Source organism: Clupea harengus, chromosome 25, assembly GCF_900700415.2.
Source record: "Clupea harengus chromosome 25, Ch_v2.0.2, whole genome shotgun sequence".
Classification (NCBI taxonomy): domain Eukaryota; kingdom Metazoa; phylum Chordata; class Actinopteri; order Clupeiformes; family Clupeidae; genus Clupea; species Clupea harengus.
The window spans coordinates 10,025,985-10,045,246 of record NC_045176.1 but is presented as its reverse complement, the minus strand read 5'-3'; the positions used below and the strand labels follow the sequence as shown (position 1 = coordinate 10,045,246).

Genomic DNA, 19,262 nt, shown 5'->3' with positions numbered 1-19,262 from the left:
CAATCCACCCTCCTTTAATTCTGTAAATGCAACTCGTGGCCCGCGTCCAATCTCCGCTATGTTATGGAAGTGGAGGGGCCGTGGCTCCTCGGTGCCTTGCGGCCAAGGCGAGTGACGCAATGAGCCCAGACAATGCAGATCTCTCGACAGCATGACCTCAGAGAGCCGTGCCAGCAGGTAAATTGGCACCGCCGACATCGTCATTAAGCCGGGGGCACATCCTCTGCTCCGCATTATCAGGGACGACTAATCTCAAGGCTCTCACAGGTTGATAGGTAGATACATGTCAGCATTTACACAAGATCTGCCCCATGGTGAACTATTCACCCGATTAGATAGGCTGGCTGGAAGGATATGTTTTAAATAACGATCAGCATCCTCTATACGGAGATTCTTCAGGAAGACTGTGTGTCTGTTCAAAGGAAAAAGGGAGTAGCATGACGTTAAACCAGACAACACTCATGTGTAATTGTACCGCAGCACCTGCCTCACAGCTCGGTACGCACTTTTACAAAGAGAGTGCCCACAGAATCAGCCCTCACAGTTCACGAAATGGCAATGACACATCAACCTATTGACTCCTACGCTATTTTCAGCTTGAATAGCTGGCTTAAGAGCTTAGGACAGCAATTGAACATGGGCCTCGCTTGACGCAGACTCTGCTATCAGGTCAGCACATGGAGCCTATAGCCTACCCTTAACAGCATTTTCATTTCTCTGTGAAAATCATTTGGAAAGCCTTGATGAGATATATAACTATAATTGTTCCTATTATTACAAAACACACTTCAGTAATGATTCATCTGCATACAGAAATTAATGTAATTTAAGGTCACAAGTAGGCTATTTGTGTCAATGACCTGAAAAGGACAAATCATCATTGGGTCGGGAAGAGAAGCCTCAGTGGGGCTGTACACCGCACGGTGTGGACAGGCCAAGACCTTTTGATGAAAAACACAACTAATAGGGTCTAGTTAGCTTCACATGTGATTGCAGACAGATGGCGTCAACAGTGCCATCATAAGGAGAACTAAGTGAACTACTGAAAGCTAATAGCAGAGGCAAGCTGAGCTATGAATGATGTCATTCTCAGTAGCCCTTGCAAAATAAATTAATAACGTTACTTCATATTTCTGCAACACAAAATATGAACTTCCCCTGCTAAATGTAAATGTAAAATGCCAAATATATTAAATGCTAAATGTAAATGTAAAATGTTCAATCTACAAGTTGGACTTGAAAACGGGTTATTACAATACATACGGTAATTGGCAATGAAAACATAGCCAATTAGGACTGTGTGTATTGTAATATTCAGTTTTCAGGTCTGACGTAGATTGAACGTTTAGCATTCAACATCTACATTAAACATTTACAATTGGATGTAATATTTATATTATTTGACAATGTTGTGTTCTTTTTCCCCCCATTTGACAATTCTAAATGTCCAAAAAGTGCGCATGATTACGGAACGTCCCATACGTTGACGTTGATCTAAATCAGAAGGAATAACATGAAGCTATAGTAGCCTGTTTAGGAGCCCACTTAGCAGTGCATAAGGGATATACAACAGCCTCAAGATGTCAGGTACAACACAGACATGAGTTAGAGCCAGGGATGGATTACCGAATGGGCCTACCGGGCCCAGGCCCCCATGAGCTGTTACATGTCCAGGCCCAGGGGCCCATTGTTTCATAATCCATCCATGGGCAGAGCCTGTTCAACCTCAGTCTAGTGGAGCTGAGGCACTTCGGTCGGACAAAATGGGATGAGGCTGCACCCTACGTCGCTCTTTCTATGGCAAACACAACGTTGAATAAACGCTCTTAAGGCTCACACAGTACAGTAGCACATACAATGGGGTCAGAGGAGTATGGCCCAATTTAAAACTGGTCAGGCACATATGAGTTATTCAAATGAAGCAGAGGAGAAAATTCCACACGTGTGATTTAATGTTTGTTATTAAATTCTTGAAACAAAACAAAATGATCCTCCTCTGTCGATGTGAGAAAGGTCCCTCCCCCCGCCCCCCAGCACATTTAAACCAATCAGAGTACTGTATAGGCCTGACACACACATACTATGGCAGCGAGGGCTGTAGGAGCCTGACACACACACATACTATGGAGAGGGATGTAGGACAAATTATTTATTTATCCAGGCAAGTGGGAGCAATCGGAATTGTGCCACTAATTCTGACAGCATGCTGATTTCAATCAACAACAGTGCTGTGTACCACCATCCCGTTACAAAGGAAACCACAGGATGAGGAGACAAGAGAGAGAGAAAAGAAATCAAACACAATCAGTAGCGCCTCTAATGTGCACATATAAAAATAGAGCATTTGCCTTCGGATGAAGCCAAAACAAGGTCAAGAAGCACATCATTTCCAGTTTTGCGTTGGTGGATACTATAAGGTCACTTATAGAATCTCAGCTTTTTAACACTACTTCTGCGGCATTCTGATACAAATCCAACAGACCCTCCCGTCAGAGTCTCACTCAACTTGCAGCAGTTGCCTGAAATGTCAAAATGAAACAGTTGTAATGGAAATCAAAAAAACAAAACAAAACAAACTACAGTCCAAGAGTGTTGCAATGTTACACTATTTACAAACATCTGATGGAAATCGTTTTTTTACAGACCATAAAAGAGAAGGTATAATTCTTCAACACTGGTGCATGACATTGTTAATTATGAATTTTGTTTTTTGTGTACTTTTTTGTATTCTCAATGTACAATACATCAATACTGATTGAATTAAACTGGAAGAATTTCCCAACTAGTGCTACTCTTTCAAAGAAAAACAAAGTGCAACCAACTGGTACACGTGCAACAAAGCCTTCACCAAGGAAGTCACCCTTTGCACATGAAGTGTGGCAAGAAAATGTATTGACAGGACACACTCGAAACTGAGCCGATGCACAATCAACATATTGTAACATAGCTGGCAAATAAATATGCTCAATCACTGAGGCCTCACAGCCTTTGCTCACATACCCCACAGAGCTCAAGTGGAGAGTTTGACAGAGCTACACAAAATAGCTCTTTGGTAGGCCGCGTGAGGCTCCATGCCCCAGAGCATTAAGATCTGTGCTAAGGAAGTATGTCAGCATTCGGAAACTCTGTCCAAGGCCACCCGCTTCCACGCTCAAAGTTCATCTGGCACCACTGCCATGACATCGCTAGACACTGGAGACCCTTGGTGGAGTAGAGCTCTCTACAGCATCCCGGGTGAAGTGCAAAGCAGTCTTCAGCTCACCCAACAACTCACCCACTCCTACACGCAACGCTGTCCGCAACAGAGTGGTGGTATTAAAAACGTTGCGAGTCAAAGTCCACGAACACCTCTGAAGAAAAAGAAAACTAATAAATAAAAACTACGAATGACCCAAATTCATGACCAATAACCCCATTGTTCATTTGTGGGCGGGAAAAAAAAAGGTCAATAAAAACAAGCATGACGTCTGTCTTGTAGCATAAAAAGATACCACAATCCAATCCAAACAGAGCCACACGATCTGAACGAAATAAAGTGACAACTACACTTTAATAAATTAGCATACACATATATTCCTAGGAGGAGGAATATTTTATATTTGTGTTGGGTGTCTTGTTTAGCATTGGTGTTGTTGTTGTTCATCTCCTGTGGTAGTCTGTTGTCAAGTCCCCTCTGCAGGCATAAGCACACAGGCAGCTGGAGTCGTGGAGAGTTACAGAGAGTTGCAGTGGACACAAGGTGAAATGGGTCATGCACCAGTTGGAGAGTTGAACAGTTGGAGGGAAGAGGGCACTGGAGACCTCACGCACACAAATTCAACTGGTCTCTTTCACACACACACACACACACACAAACACACCTCCAGCTGACTCTGAAGCAGAACCACTTGCTCAGACTATAACTCCTGTAAGGAACTACTGTGGGTGGCAGTGCTGGGCGCGCGCACACACACACACACACACACACACACACACACACACACACACACACACACACACACACACACACACACACACACACACACACACACACACAGGCTGTTACTCCTGTGGGGAGCTACTGTGGGTGGCAGTGCTGGGTTTGCCAGTTTTTCGTTCATAATTCACAAGTCTTTGTCCAACAAGATACCTGCAGATGAGAAGAGTATTGGATTAAGGACAACTACTAACCACTAATATATGATATTCTACATCAAGTCTGCACAGGTTTTAAAAACATGGACATAAATACAGCAGCAAGTCTATCATTCTTACGGGAAAGTCTAAGCTGGCAAACTTTGCATCCTGATTCTCCATAACATATAGATTTTCGCAACAATTTTTTTGTCTCTTCCACCAATGCCAACCCAATTTGAAGGTTGTCATGCAGGCGTTACAGATAGTGTCTTTGAGCCTTCAGTGCTGTGACCGATTACTGGCGGGCACTCACTTGTCGTTCTTGATGTGTTCGTAAAGGCGCTTGAACTGGCGGATCTGGAAGGACAGGATGCCCATGATCAGCACCACCATCAGCAGAAAGGGGTAGATGCGTCTCTGCACCAGGTTCTCCATCTCCCGCGTGACTCCTGGTCAGAGGAAGAGCAGAGATCTCAGTAACAGTCGGTGGCAGACATCCGCCTCTTTGATGGGCCTAATTTCACACTGCACAACACCTCACTTTTCACTCATCCAAACACCCTGTCTACATTAATCATTCCTACTGGCCCGCCTACTGACAACTGTGCTTGCTTCATGACTTTGATCATGCTTTCTTTTTCTTGCTTTGTTTAAATTTCCTTTTATAAATTCTTAAACGTTAAACATGTCTGTCCTCCTCTTTTGCTACGGCCTTTAGCCGGGTCGTAAACAACACACTCCTGTTATATTCTCCATGTAAATGAGCACATACACTGAGCACATACACAGACCCAGTGTCTTGGACATACCTATGACAGGCACAACACCTGTAGCGATGACATAGGGCACACAGAGTGACACCAGCAGCACGGCGATGACAGGAGCGGCCAGCTTGCGGATGATGAAGTGCAGGTCAATGTTGCGGATCCCGTTGGCATACACCTGGGACATGATAACATCAAAGCCTTGGTTTAGTCATTCAGCACACACAGTCCCCCTCGCTAACGCTCGCACTGGCTTGTTACTCTGAACAATACCGCCACATAGATCCAGTTATGTCCATAAGCTTAAGATAATCATTCCAGTGGCTGCCAATGTGGTAGTTTCACTGTGTGACCCTTGATGTATGACCGATCTAAGAATATGAGATTATGTTCCATGGATGAAGAACAAGAACAAGCTAACCACATCCTGTTTAACATATTCAAACACTACCTGTTTTTGTAGCTATGAGATGTTTACTTAATATGTTTGCTCCATATATAATAAATATGGAGGTGATCTACTGGGCTTTCACTTAATTTGTGGATCACTTGTTCCACAAACACAAGATGTGTGATCCTTTTGCCACAGTACGTAGTTTAGGAGAGTGGTCTCCTGCTATGAGAAGCCATGTTGCAGTAGTTAACAATTCACAGACCGGATTGAAATGGATGAAACGGGACATTTACCAATTTGAGTTTCTTAAGTTTCATTAGTACAGTTGCTGAACCTGTATTTGTAGCGAATACAAAATAACTGGAACGATTTGAACCATGATGCAGCTGGTAGAGTGGAAACATTGCCAGTGGTTGTGCTGTGGAATGGAATGACCTTGGCATTGCCTTCGTGATCTGCCCTAGCAGGTGAGCTCCAGCCAGAGAAACCCTGAGACATGGCATGACTGGCCACATGAAAAAGCTTGGGCTCGTTTCAGATGAGCCAGGAGATGAGCTGTGTCTGCACACACACACACACACACACACACACACACACACACACACACACACACACACACACACACACACACACACACACACACACACACACACACACACACACACACACACCTGCTCAATCACAGTCTTCAGCCACCACTGCGGGCCCATGAGGGTGATGGCGGCGATTATTTTGGCATGCAGGACGCCCAGGGCCCAGTCCTAAAGGGAAACAATAACAAAGGAGCAGAGTCGCCGTGGTTACGTAATCTCTTCCGCCATCACAAGGCCACGGACAAATTCATGCCAAGGCCTCAGATCTCAGTGAAATCAAGCTTAAAAATAAAAAGGTAAATTCCAGAGATGACAGTTCCCACATAGCCACAGTGGGAACTTCACAATTCACTGCTGTTTCTTTTTGTCCTCAGAGCACGGGGGTTGGGGCTTTACCTGCCAAGGGTAGAAGAGGGGGGTCTGGTCCAGAGGGACCCGGAGGGGGGCGACGATGACCAGCTCAAACAGCAGACCCAGCAGAAGAGGGATCACCCCTGCAAGCAACACCGCCACGATCAGCGTCTTCAGGATCTACAGAGGGCCAAGGCGCGGACATTAGTGTGTTCTGTTTGGAAATACAATGTATTTCATGGGCAATGACACTTACTAAGCAATTAGCCCAACAATTATGACTGCACTTGGAAAATATTTGCCATTTAGCGAAAACACTTCCAGAGGTGTTATGTAATGTGTTTTTGTTCATTGCCATTGTTGGAAACATTACAATACAACAAATAGAAACATAATAAAACAAAACAAAAAAAACAGACCAGAACAAAGCCTGAGGTCAACATGGCTTCAAAGACTTCACAGAGAAACAACAGCTAATTTCCTCAACTCCAAGCAGGATCAGCAAACATGAATACATTATTAGTATAGGTCGTCAAGGGACAGTGCAAACTACAAGCATTTCTTTTAATAACTAAAACCACACACCACCAGTCTGCTTCACTTCAAAGGAAAAGCTAAAAGCAGATACGCCTGACCACAGCAGCAATGAAGAACACTGTTTTGCATTACAAGAACATCCCATAGCTGGTGTAACAAGGAGACAGAAGCCACAGGAGAGGAGGACAGAACAACGAAAAGGTAGAGGAGCGAGAGAAGAGAGGAGGAGAGGAAGGATGGCTGAAGAAAAGTGAGAGAAGATGAGAGGGAGGGATGTGGAGAGAGGAGAGGAGGAATGGGGAGGGAGCAGATGAGGGAGAGAGGAGGAATGGTGAGGGAGTGGATGAGGGATCGGGATGTGGAGAGAGAGAGAGAGAGAGGGAGAGAGAGAGAGAGAGAGAGAGAGAGAGAGAGGAGGAATGGGGGAGGGAGCGGATGAGGGAGAGGGATGTGGAGAGAGAGAGAGAGGGAGCGGATGAGGGAGAGGGAGGAAGAGCTATGCGGCTGTACCATGAGTGTCCACTCCTGGACCTTGATGAGGATCATGTTTCGGCCCTGAGGCATCCAGGCCAGCAGCACGGTGATGGCGCGGATGGACAGCCAGCACACGTACAGGCCACACGCCGCCGTGTACAGCTCATGGATCTTAGCGCTGCCCGTCCAGAAAGACATCAGATAGCGGCCCGCCCACACTGGAGTGGAGTGGAGGACAGTCAGTCAGTCACACACTACTAGAACAATATTCAACTGTGCTAAGAGTCTTCTGATCAATACAGCCAAATCATTTACGTAATATACAATGTTGCTCCCATAAGGAGGAAATGTGTATTAAATGCACAATGTGCAAAGCATTTGATGAAATAGAAAAGGCTATATGCAAAAGGCCAACACACCATATATGTGGTTTAGGTTACAGTGCTTTCTCTACCACTCACCTGGCAAAGTGAGACAGACAAGGCTGGACACGAGCAGTGTCACACACATGAACACTATCAGCAGGACAATCTGGAGAAAACAACAGACGAGGAGTTAGTGATTAGTCTGCCTGGCCAAAACATTTTGAAACGTGACCTGAAGCTGTGCAACTGTTTTCCTGAGGTGAAGCAGCTCCATCTGGTCACAAAGAATACCGTTGCTCAACAATTAGAAAAGAACACTGATTGGTCTGCGGTGCCAGCCCTTACCCTGAAGGGGAATTTCATTGGTCGGTGGTATGGCTGAAAGCCAACCGGCCCGCCCTGCTGCAGGATGGCCTGGTGGGCCGCGTGCAAGCCTTCGCCCACCACGGGGATGGCATTGTTGTTATTACGCGCCTGCTGGTCGTTGTTGCCGTTGTTGTCATTCTCCTCCTGGTCTCCCAGCAGGTAGGAGTGCAGGTCTCTGTGTGTGGGGGGAGGGAGGGAGGGAGGGGAAGAGTGAGAGGCAAGGCAGAGTTCAATTAATAAGGGACGGGGTGGAATGCCTCCCTGCTCACTCGTGTAATAGTCTGATTCATCCGCGGGCGGGTGCTGATAAAGGTCACAACAGCACACCTGTGCGATTATAGATTTCTGGAGGGCAAACACTCAGCACACGGTCGATCGCTTTCATCACCTTGCAAAGGTTTCTATTCACACGGTGAATGCTTTGCTACTGCTTTTTATCCCAAGGCCCTTGAAGCTGGCTTTTTTTTTTTTTTTACTGTGGTTTAGTGTGGCAGGTAGCAAACCCCTTCCACAGATGACTGGCCTGGCAGAATCAGGTTGGTGAAGCGATGCCCTGCAAGCTCAGGCTAGCACATCTGTAGGGTTCAAGCTAGCACATCTGTAGGGCTCAGGCTAGCACATCTGTAGGGCTCAGGCTAGCACATCTGTAGGGCCGTCACGCAGCTCTTTTCCCCCATGTGTTCTAAATCCATTCCGAAAAAAACGATGCTCCTACCGTACCGAGGCCGTGTTCTGGCAGGCATGAGGAGGAAATATAGACGTTCTGACTGAACACGTTTTTTGGCCCCATTAAGAACCGCTGCCTTCACAAGCCAAGGTTTAATAGCCCCCACTGATTCCTTTCATTTTCAGGATTTACTCGCTGCAAGTATGTGTGTTTGGAGGGGAAATGATTTAATGATTTATTGAAGTTTAGACTAATCCCAGGTGTGACAATCAAAAGGCGATACCTTGCCTTAACTCCCTCCATTATCACATGCCCACCTGTCCAGGCATTCAGTCATATGTTGTGCACAAATAATTGCATCAACCGAATGCAAAGCCATGTCCAATGTATGCGACTCCATAGTGATTTGTTATTGACTGTGCTCAGATACTGTATATGTGTGATGGTAACGTACAGGAGGAATCCAGCGGTGACGGTCCAGGCCCGCACCAGACCCTTGAGCCACTGCCGTGTGTGTCCCTGTTCCAGCAGAGCAGGCAGCACCACCTGCAGCAGCAGCAGCTCCAGAGACAGCTCACTCACCGGCGCGTCACTGAGATCAAGAGGGGAACACACACATAACCATTAGAGGGCACTCTCTTACCAGACACAGACAGACAGACAGACAGACAGACAGAGAGTGTGACTGAACAGAACACATTTTTTTAGTGGCTTTCCACTGGACAAACAAAACAAATCCAGCAAATATTTAATCCAGCATTGTTAGCAGAGCCTTGCATTGTTAGCAGAGGCTAGACGACAACACCGACCTGGTGCCATGTATTTAGGTGAGGTCAGCATTCCCATGTTCCAATCAGAATACACACTTACATCACAGCATGAAGCAGAAAAAACTGGTCGCTACTTGAAGGGGACCATTGAACAGAATCAAGCTAAGCAAATTACAAACAAGTAATGAATTTCATCATAATCCACAGGAGCCCGTGAGTGCCAGCGAGACCCCATTAGCATTCAAGGCTCCTCCAGGGAGAGCCCCAGGGGAATGCTGCCATCGCCTGCAATACCTGACAGAGGTGATGTAACCCACCACTCATCGTTACACTTACCGTATCCTCATGTGCCCCGCTGCTGCACAGGCAGACCCCCACACAGAACCATCATCCCCCACACAGACATACACCAGACAAGATCAACGTGACTGGGAGTCGTTACATTGGAGTGATTTCAAGAAAGAAACGTACCTGTACAGCATCACATTGTAGGGGAGGAAGGAAGGAAGCAGCTGCTTGATGATTCGAATGGGAAGCCACAGCATCAGAAGAACAATGGATCCAAACACCACCTGCAACGGCATACATTATTACACGGATGGCTGTTGTGTTTTGTTGCCATGGCCTCCACACCCACATTAGTGGCTGAGACTGGACGGAGATCCTGCAGGCTCCACTCACCACTGATAAGATGAACCTTCTCAGATGTCTGTATATTGGCAGGTGGATCATCTCTTGTACTGGGTTAAAATCAGGGTCATTTAAGTTTCGGAGGAACCACAAGACACCAGGCCTGAGCACCTATATATTAAAAAAAAAAAAAGAGAGAAAAAAGAAACGATTTTAGTATTTTCGATTTTATGTGGGTGAACATCACACTCTCTCTAAACTGCTTTGGGCATGATAATCGTGTTTGGCATAATGGGGGGCAACCCACAGGGTAGAGCTGTCCTCACCTCTCGCAGTAGAAGAATGAACGATGCAAAGTAAAAGACGTAGACCATCCCGACGAGCCAGTGGAGGAACATGGTCGTGCCAGGGGCAGACTCAAAACTCAACTCTCGATCCTTCAGGGAGGCATCAAACATTTCCTATTACACATACACACAAAAACAAAATGTAAGTCTTAGGATGTTGGTTCCCTTTCTCAATATTGGACATTTACATTGACATTGTACAAGATCAGTGGTACAGTAGGTAGATAAGTCGTTTAGTAAACAGAAGGTTGCTAGTTCGATTCCCTGTCGAAGCGTCCTTGAGCAAGACACTGAACCCCTAATTGCTCCTGATGTGCAGTGTGCCATCAGTGTAAATGTAAAAATGTGTATACATTGTAAGTCACACATATGTAAGTCGCTTTGGATAAAAGCGTCTGCTAAATGACTAAATGTAAATGTAAATCATACAGCCATTGGGGACACATCTGTGGGCTTCAACATACCAAGGAGCAGATATCCAGCCACCAGCCACAGATAAGGGGGAAAACACCTATCTCCACCACCACCAGCAGAGACACCTAAGTTTGGACAAAACATATGATGCATCAGGCTCTGACTGTGCATTGACAGGTTGGCGTTTCGTACACGTCACATGTACAGCGAGAGTGTGCGAAGATTTGAGTTTTACCTTTACAACGATGTAGCACACCCCTAATAACCGCCGTGATCTCTGGAATCTCACTAATGCTGCTAATCCCTGGAATTTCAAATAAGGAAAGACACAGCAACACAGGACTTCTAATCTTGCTCAAAAAGGCCAAAAAACAGCAGGCAAAAATGGGACCATTACCAGCACATTTACGCAACATCTAGTAGTTTAAAGGCACTTATAACTAATGGACTTATAGATTAATATAACGGCATTATGAGTCTCTTAATGATCTCTGAAACCTGAACACATAGCCTTTGGTATGTTGTTACTTGGATTTTCCAGTCAGGCTTAAGGAGTAGAATTTGGGATTGGGCCTCAGTAGTGATGACTTAACATATATTCCCAATTACACACTCTGGAAGGATACGTGACACACGATCAGTGTTACGGCGAGTAGAACATAGCCCACAATGGTGGTGATGAGCCCTTCGAAATGTGACGCCTTCACCTACGGAAGAAACAGACGCAAAAATGTAGGCATACAAAAATAACACGTGTGGAATGCAACAAAGTACAAAACCACACATGTGGTGCAAACCAAGAACTGTTGATTAGGCAATGATAGGTATGTATTTGCAAACCCAACAGGCGGTTGATCCTCCCTTGACAAAATGTATAGGGTCACGTCTATAACACGGTGGAGGCACGTGGCATAATTCCATGAGCATTAACAACATGGGACTTGAGCGGAGTGTAATACGTTAGAGCATGGTGGCGTTCACATGAGCTCCAGTCTGCCACTTGTGATAGGTATGTAACAGTCCTCAGCATTGTGAAAGCTGTTCTACTTAATGGGGAGAAAACCTTTAAACACAACCATATTGAAAAGTCCTCATTTTTTTTTGCTATTCATTGACAAATTAACCTGCCACAGCTAACTGTACTTTAACAACATTTTCTCGCAGAGAACACATATAATATGCACACAGTCCAATGAAAACGTCTTCCTACATCTGGTTAATGTACACAGAATGAACAAAACAGTTGGCAGTGTGGGTAACCTTTATCATGACACTCATTAAGCAAATGTCTCTTGTGGGGAGAATCTACATGTCAAAACTCGATCAGCGCATCACCTAGTCTACATGAATTCCTTTTACTACTACTTGTTCCATGTTGTACAGAACACCTACAAACACCACCTTTGGTGCATCAGCTGTTGCATAGGTTTGCCTTTTCTTGTAGGGGTAATAGTAATAAAAAAAAGTTTTAAAGGGTCACTCACATATTCCTCAAAGCCAAGCCCCACCACTGAAAAATGCCCAATATGATATGGACAAAAAGCTGAAAAGACGAAAACAAATATTTATGCACCATGCTTAGACGTGTAAGGGACAAAGACTTCAGATAAAAAATTAAAAGATGCTTACCGAACACCAGAATGAAAAGTGTATTCAGTGAGACCACCCAAAAGACATGCTCCTGAGACAATAAAACAATAAGAGGCAATAATCAGATATGAATCCGAAACACTTCTTCCTCTGAAGTGCCTATTCAAATAAGTCTCATTAATGAAATACCCATTCTCATACATACCAAAAAAACTAAAGAGCCATCTAATCCCAGCATCTGTTTGACCAGAAAACAAGAAAAGCCATCTGATTAATTTATTGGTGCTGAAGTAAACACACAAATAAAAAACAAATACACGGAAATGGGAGCAGAAAAGTCTGACAAAGAATGCAGATTAAACACGTAACAATTTGATTTGTTTAATTTAGCCATCATCAAATACATATACAAGAGAGTTTGCCAGCCTTTGATTGGATGAATCTGGCACGTACGTCCGTCCGTCAGTCAGTCAGACGGTCAGACGGTCACTCACCCGCTCCCAGGTGAGCTCCTCTGCAGCTCGGTCCCACTCCAGAGCGTTCCAGTTCATGTCATCTAAGACCAAAAACACACTCCTCAGTCTCAGCTACACCCAAACACATCAGCGTTCAGCAGCACTAGCATAACATGCAGGACCAATCAGACGTGATGCCCTTCAAATACATGCATGTGGAGAGAAATGTATGAACAGATCAGAGACGGAGAAATCCGCACAGGGGTCAGGAGGAAGGACGCTGGATGTTCCCAGTTAGGGAGGACTGGATAGATATGAACTGAACAGTGACACTGAAGAACATGATCAGAGAGGCAAGAAAAGGAACTCATTTGGGAACTTGAGGCTCTTATAGTTGTAAGTTAAGCATCTGTTTAAGAAAGCGCCCTGATGCGGCTCCAGTGGGTGTGCTTGACTGCTCTTGCAAACACACAGAGATGGGGGGCCATGAGGAGCCAGCAACTGGAAGAAGTGGAGTGGAGAAGCTGATAAGGACTGGCTGAGACCAGCTGAGATAGCCTCTAGTGATGTATCCGCTCTCTGAACACTCTGTTTTCAGACTAACGCTATCGCTTCCATGACAAAGTGCAGATGTGCATGAAACATCAAATAACATCAAGCCCTTATAGGGGACCTAGAAACTAAGTTTTCTTCACGTGAAAGACGGCTGTACAAAAATATATGGACTGAAATATATATACATACAGGATGTCTTTTATTTGATTATTTTCTGAGTAATATAACATAAAAACATTAGCCTTGGCTTCAGTTGGACTTATACAACCCCTACACATTTTTTTAAAAAATAAAATAAAAATAGGCAAGAGGTACAGAACATTACCATCAACCCTTGTTTTAGTGGGTTCACTCACTACGCAACCACAGACGTTTAAGCAAACAGTGTTTACTGTTGTCCACAAGGGCAGAGCGCATTACCTTGTGCTGCGTTGTTGGCATTGGCAGCATCCTCTGCCCCAGCCTCCTCCTCATCCTCGTTGTCCAGCTCCAGCTCCTCAGGTTCGGCCTGCCCCTCCAAGGCCTCACCCAGCACCGCGTTCTCCTCCGGGGCCGGGGCAGGGGCAGGGGCAGCCTGCTGCTCCACCACACCAGCTTCATTACCTGGGGCAGGAGCCTGGAGAGAGGGGCAGAGACAGAGGGAGGGATGGAGGGAGAAATGGAAAGGGGGATGCATGGAAGGAGCAGAGGGAAGAAGCAAAAGGGAAATGACATGAAAAGAAAGAGGGAAAGAAAAAAAAAAGGCATAAGAAACATTAGACAGGACAAACAAATCGGGGGGGGAAACGCAATACAACAAAATCACACAGAGAGGAAAGTAAAGCAAGCAAAATGAGGAGCGAAAAACAGTGAGTGAGAGGGGAGACAGCAGTGTAAAGAAGACAGAGACAGAGCAGAGAATGAGACATAAGGCCTGAGTATCAGTCTACATCTCCAGGGAGTTTCTCTAATGGTTGGGACCAGGCTGTGCTAATTGGGAATAAGGGGCAGAAGAAGAAAGGGTAACAGGAGCACTGTGTTTCTAATTGGTCCCTGAAGACCGAAGAGTGTCTACTGTCCTTCCAGGAATATTCTCTATTGATTTCAGCACAGCTGTGCGATGAATTACAGTCTGGAAATGCTGACTACGTAGTAACAGTGGCAACTTCCTCATATCCTTTCCAGGCAACATACATCAGTGATCACTCCAGAGAAGACAAGAACTCTACTGTGCATTCTGATTGGCCCGTTGTTGTATACAATGTTGCGCTTACATGAGTGTGGGTGACAGTCCTACCTCGTTGGGCCGGGCGGCTACGTTGCCCGGCTGCTGCTGGTTCTGATCCAGCCACAGTGGGGCACCGCCGTGAACAATCTGCTCCCTGAGCCACACCAGGCTGATGAAGGCGCACAGCGTGCATGTCACCACGAAGCAACCCTGCAGGCAATCGGCCAGCAGGTTATCTCTGTGCAGTAAGGGGGACAAAGAGAGAGAGAAAGAGAGCAGCTTAGAGACCACCCTCAAGGCGACACACATTCTTTCCACACAGTCAGAGTGAGCTACGTTCACACCTCAGACTTCCACAAACTATCTGAGCGTCACAAATAAAACTGCTGGGTGCACATCAGGTTCAGCCACGTTTTGCAGCGGACTTACGTGGAGAGCATATCCAGTGGCAGCGTCAGTAGTGAACTTACAGAGCCTGTAAACAGACATTTGTAGATGCGACCTGAAGACAGAGAGAAAAAGCCGTCACCCAAGACAGCAGCGTTCTAACCAAAGGTTTCCTCAGATAAGGAATTCAACACAACAACTGATAAGACCCCCCCCCCCCCCCCCCACCGCCACTGACAAACTTTGGTGCAAATAATAAAAAGTGTACCAAAACTCATAAACATGTGCACAAGTTCCCCAAACTCCCATTCCCAATTACTCAAATGTCATCAGCAAACCACTTACATGCTGTTAAAGGGACAACACCAAGCCAGGCGAAAGCCACCAGTGTGTAGTGAAACCAGTAGCGGATGGCTGTGCCTATACTAGTCACCAGGCCAGCAAAAATATCCTGCACTGGCAGCCGGGAGGGCATGTCTGGAGAGTAGACTGGAGAGAAGAGAGAAGGAAGTTGCAATAGGTCCATATTTATCAATAATACCATACTGCTGACAACATGATAACATGACAACATGACAAACTATATATGTCTTAGTGTTTGTTTCAGTTTGGTTTATAACAATATATGAACTCTACATTTAATTATAACATTTCATACTTTGATGAATACAAAATAAAAATTAACAAAACAATCAAATGAACATAACTGATTTACTGTGGACCAGTCTTCTTCCAAGAAAGTTTGAGTTACAGAGTAAACAATTAAATGTCTGGTAGACTTTAAAAATGGCAAAGGCCCAAAATGTGAGGGGACTGAATGCAAATCACTTGGCTGATAAGCTTGAGTGGGCCAATGCTGTCTGATTTCAAAGTCCCTGCTCCAAGTGCAGAGGTCAGCATGAATGCTTATCTGGGAATCTAGTTCAACTAGCACATCTAACTTGGCTACTTGCAAATTCTCAAAACACTGCTATCAGAAAAAGAAACATTGAGATAACAATCCACATCAACCACATCGGGAGCATCAGATATCAGTCCTGTGTCATTAAAATGGGTCAACAAGGTCTTGGTCAAACTACATTGAACCACATTGTTCCACATCACATTACAGTTCTGAGCCACACAAGACACCATTAAGTGGTGTTTTTACACCTGACAGACTAAACATCTTCAACAGTTTTTTTTAAAAAGCAGCAACAGCAAGGGACACTTACTTGGTGTGAAAGCAAACCTGTGTTTGCATAATTCGCAGTACTCTTTTCTGCTGTGTTTCAGCCACTGAACAAGGCTGAAGAGGAAAACACACAAAAGTAGAAAAAAAGGGTGGGTGAGGGGGCTGGTTTAACGATACATAAAAGCACATATTCTGTTGCATCCCCATCTTAATCTTTGAGGACCATCCTAAACGTTTCTACCAGCAGCCAGGACATTCTTTTATAATATCAGGAAAGTAATATAGCAAGTTCTTACCATTCTTGATGGATGAACTTAATGCTTCCAGTGCAGACACAGGGATGGTAAAGGGGCTTATCAGAGGTCCCCTCTGACCGACATACCCTGCATATATCGGCTGTCAATTCATAAAAAGCAAAGTCAGACTTTGACCAGTGACTACAATACCATACAGGTAAAACCAGGGTGTCTACGAAAGGCTGGAGTGAAAAAAGCACTCAGGCTTTTCAATGGCACGAAATTCTGAGCTGTTGATGTCAGCAGTACGGATTTCTGGATAGGTGAACAAACTCAGACAAAGGCTACACAACAAAGCTCCAGCATCTGAATGTCTTGTTTTGTCGGTAATTTAAGCGGTGTGCAATCGGACAAATAAGCATTTATTGTTTACAAATCAATATCAACGTGGCTAGCATCACTAACAAAAGATATATTGCATCGCTTGCCTCTATTCAATTGATTAGTTCACAATTTTGAAAAAAATTAAATCAATACGAGTGATCAAACATACTGAAAAGGATCTGGCGTTCATCAGTTACAATGATGCAACCATAATGAACTAACTCGCGGTGTTGACAGTTTGTAGCGCTAGTTAACGTTACACAGACAACATTAACAAACGTTAATGCTTATGAACGAGCTTAATAACTAAACAAACGTCAGCTAGCTGGCTGGGTAGCTGCAATTTACCCACACCATCCTAGGTTGCAAGATGAAAGTTTGCTAACGTTTGTGGATGTTCAGGAGTGGATGTTCAGGAGTTTCCCGTTGCAACTCAAATACAAAAGATGCTTCTGACCGAGGCAACCTTACCTAGCTAATGAGGACGTCTGCTATAGATAGTAAGCCCTCAAAGTGCTAATGATAGCTGTTGTCAGCTAGGGTAGATCACATACTAGGTATGCTAGTTAGCACGCTATCAAAGCACATTTGCAACATATAGCTAGCTAGGATAAGTTCGCTATGCTATAATATTAGCAAACTAGCTAACAACAGCCAATGGTCACCTTCTGTCAGTCATCCAAAATACACATACCTCTGACATTACGTTAAAGGACGTTGTGTGGTATAAAACACAGCAAAACATTAAAACACCTGTGCCAGTAGTGTTATTCTAGTGGTTTAGTCGGGGTAAATTACCTTCTTCGGCAGTGTCCATCTTGAATGGTGACGCACTGTCCCTCCAGTCAACACATAGCTAGCTAGCTAGCTAACGACGTCTGACATACTGATCAAGAAAATAATGCACTCGGAAAGAAAATTAAATATCTGTGCATTTCGGAGCAGGTGTTTGAGCGCAACACCTCGCACCTTTCAGTATATATTTAACTCATTTCAATTTCGCATTAATAAGAATCAAATGGACTAAGTACAATCAACATAGTTTGTGAACTAATGTAACGTTAGCCAAGCTTTTAGTGTTGAGAGTATATTATGCCAGAGTCGTTCTGGTGAGAGTGCACTTGCGCTACAGCCTGCATTTGCGTCAGATACCTGCGCACGCACGTAAAGTCACGACACTTGTTCTGAGCCAAATCAGGCAATTTCAACATAGGGTAACTTTTCGTTAGCATGCTTGACAAACCCGATAACCACAGTCACGCAGTAGCGATCTCATGATAGTGATTTGTGGTTATTATCAACCATCAACTCGTTGAGTCAACCTAGGTTTTCCCAGTATAGCTATGAGCTGACGTTAAAGGGGTGATGTTGGCATCAGATGACCAATCGCATAGAGCCGCATATTTCAGTCAAGAACAAACCACAATGATGAATATGACAAAAATGAAGAATTTAAATCTATAATACAGGCTAAAAGCAACACAGTTTCTGATGCCAAAGTAAGGAAGGAAAAGTGGCAAAAAATTGCCGACTGTCTGAATGCGTAAGGCATTATCACTTGCCGTTTCTCAGTCGCTTTGGTAGGCTACTCATTAACATTGGCAAAACATTAAGTGTATTTCTCGAAACAATTCGTACAAACAGCACCAGGCAATACATTACCTGTAACAGCCCGTAACTTGCTCAAAATCCTTAATTTATGTGTCAAAATATTTATGTCAATTAACGTTTCGGTGCCATCAGAACTTTGTGTCATTGCTTATGGACAAGCTTGGAAATGTTGCCAATATAACGGCGTACTCTGTAAGTATTTTCTGATGTAAAATACGGCTAAGGTTTTGAAGACAATGATTGAAAATGCACAGGAGGGCACTTTCTCTATGTGGCATATATCAATTTCAACAGTACAAAGTTACACATTACTGTATCTGGAAGACTGATATTGGACAGGATTTACATTTATGAGTTTACTGTTTGTAAAACATAAAACAGATCATGAAGTGATACAGAAAAGAAAGATACTTTTTTACAGCACTGCATTGCACAAATAAAAAAATATGATGATATGTAAACATAATTTTTTTTTTAGAGGAAACACTTAGGCAGAACTGTACATGTATGGGCTCCTTGGCCTCTTCCTCCTTACTCTTCCACCACGCAGCCTTACTCCTCTCCTTCCCACATGCAGCCTTACTCCTCTTCCTCTCCTTCCCACACGCAGCCTTACTCCTCTTCCTCCCACATGCAGCCTTACTCCTCTTCCTCTTCTTGCATCACGCAGCCTTACTCCTTTTCCTCTTCTTACACCACGCATCCTTACTCCTCTCCTTCCAACACGCAGCCTTACTCCTCTCCCTCCCACACGCAGCCTTCCTCCTCTTCCTCCCACATGCAGCCTTCCTCCTCTTCCTCCCACACACAGCCTTATTTCTCTTCCTCCCACACACAGCCTTACTCCTCTTCCTCCCGCACGCAGCCTTACTCCT

At 44.6% G+C, this 19,262-nt stretch overlaps 1 protein-coding gene across 1 annotated transcript; it reads right to left on the bottom strand.

Moving 5' to 3' along the window:
* Positions 1-1,930: 1,930 nt before the first annotated feature.
* march6 (membrane-associated ring finger (C3HC4) 6) lies at positions 1,931-18,011 on the bottom strand. The gene is made up of 26 exons (XM_012827927.3): positions 17,575-18,011; positions 16,453-16,552; positions 16,197-16,270; positions 15,328-15,471; positions 15,025-15,097; positions 14,665-14,833; positions 13,809-14,004; positions 12,873-12,934; positions 12,584-12,616; positions 12,418-12,469; positions 12,273-12,331; positions 11,415-11,495; positions 11,024-11,092; positions 10,839-10,913; positions 10,354-10,488; positions 10,079-10,198; positions 9,869-9,969; positions 9,082-9,219; positions 7,940-8,135; positions 7,691-7,760; positions 7,266-7,447; positions 6,264-6,398; positions 5,946-6,035; positions 4,926-5,058; positions 4,430-4,565; positions 1,931-4,129 (listed from the first exon to the last, which is right to left on the bottom strand). The coding sequence occupies exons 1-26, from the start codon at positions 17,591-17,593 to the stop codon at positions 4,042-4,044; spliced, it is 2,730 nt and encodes a 909-aa protein (XP_012683381.1). The 5' UTR covers positions 17,594-18,011; the 3' UTR covers positions 1,931-4,041.
* Positions 18,012-19,262: the final 1,251 nt, after the last annotated feature.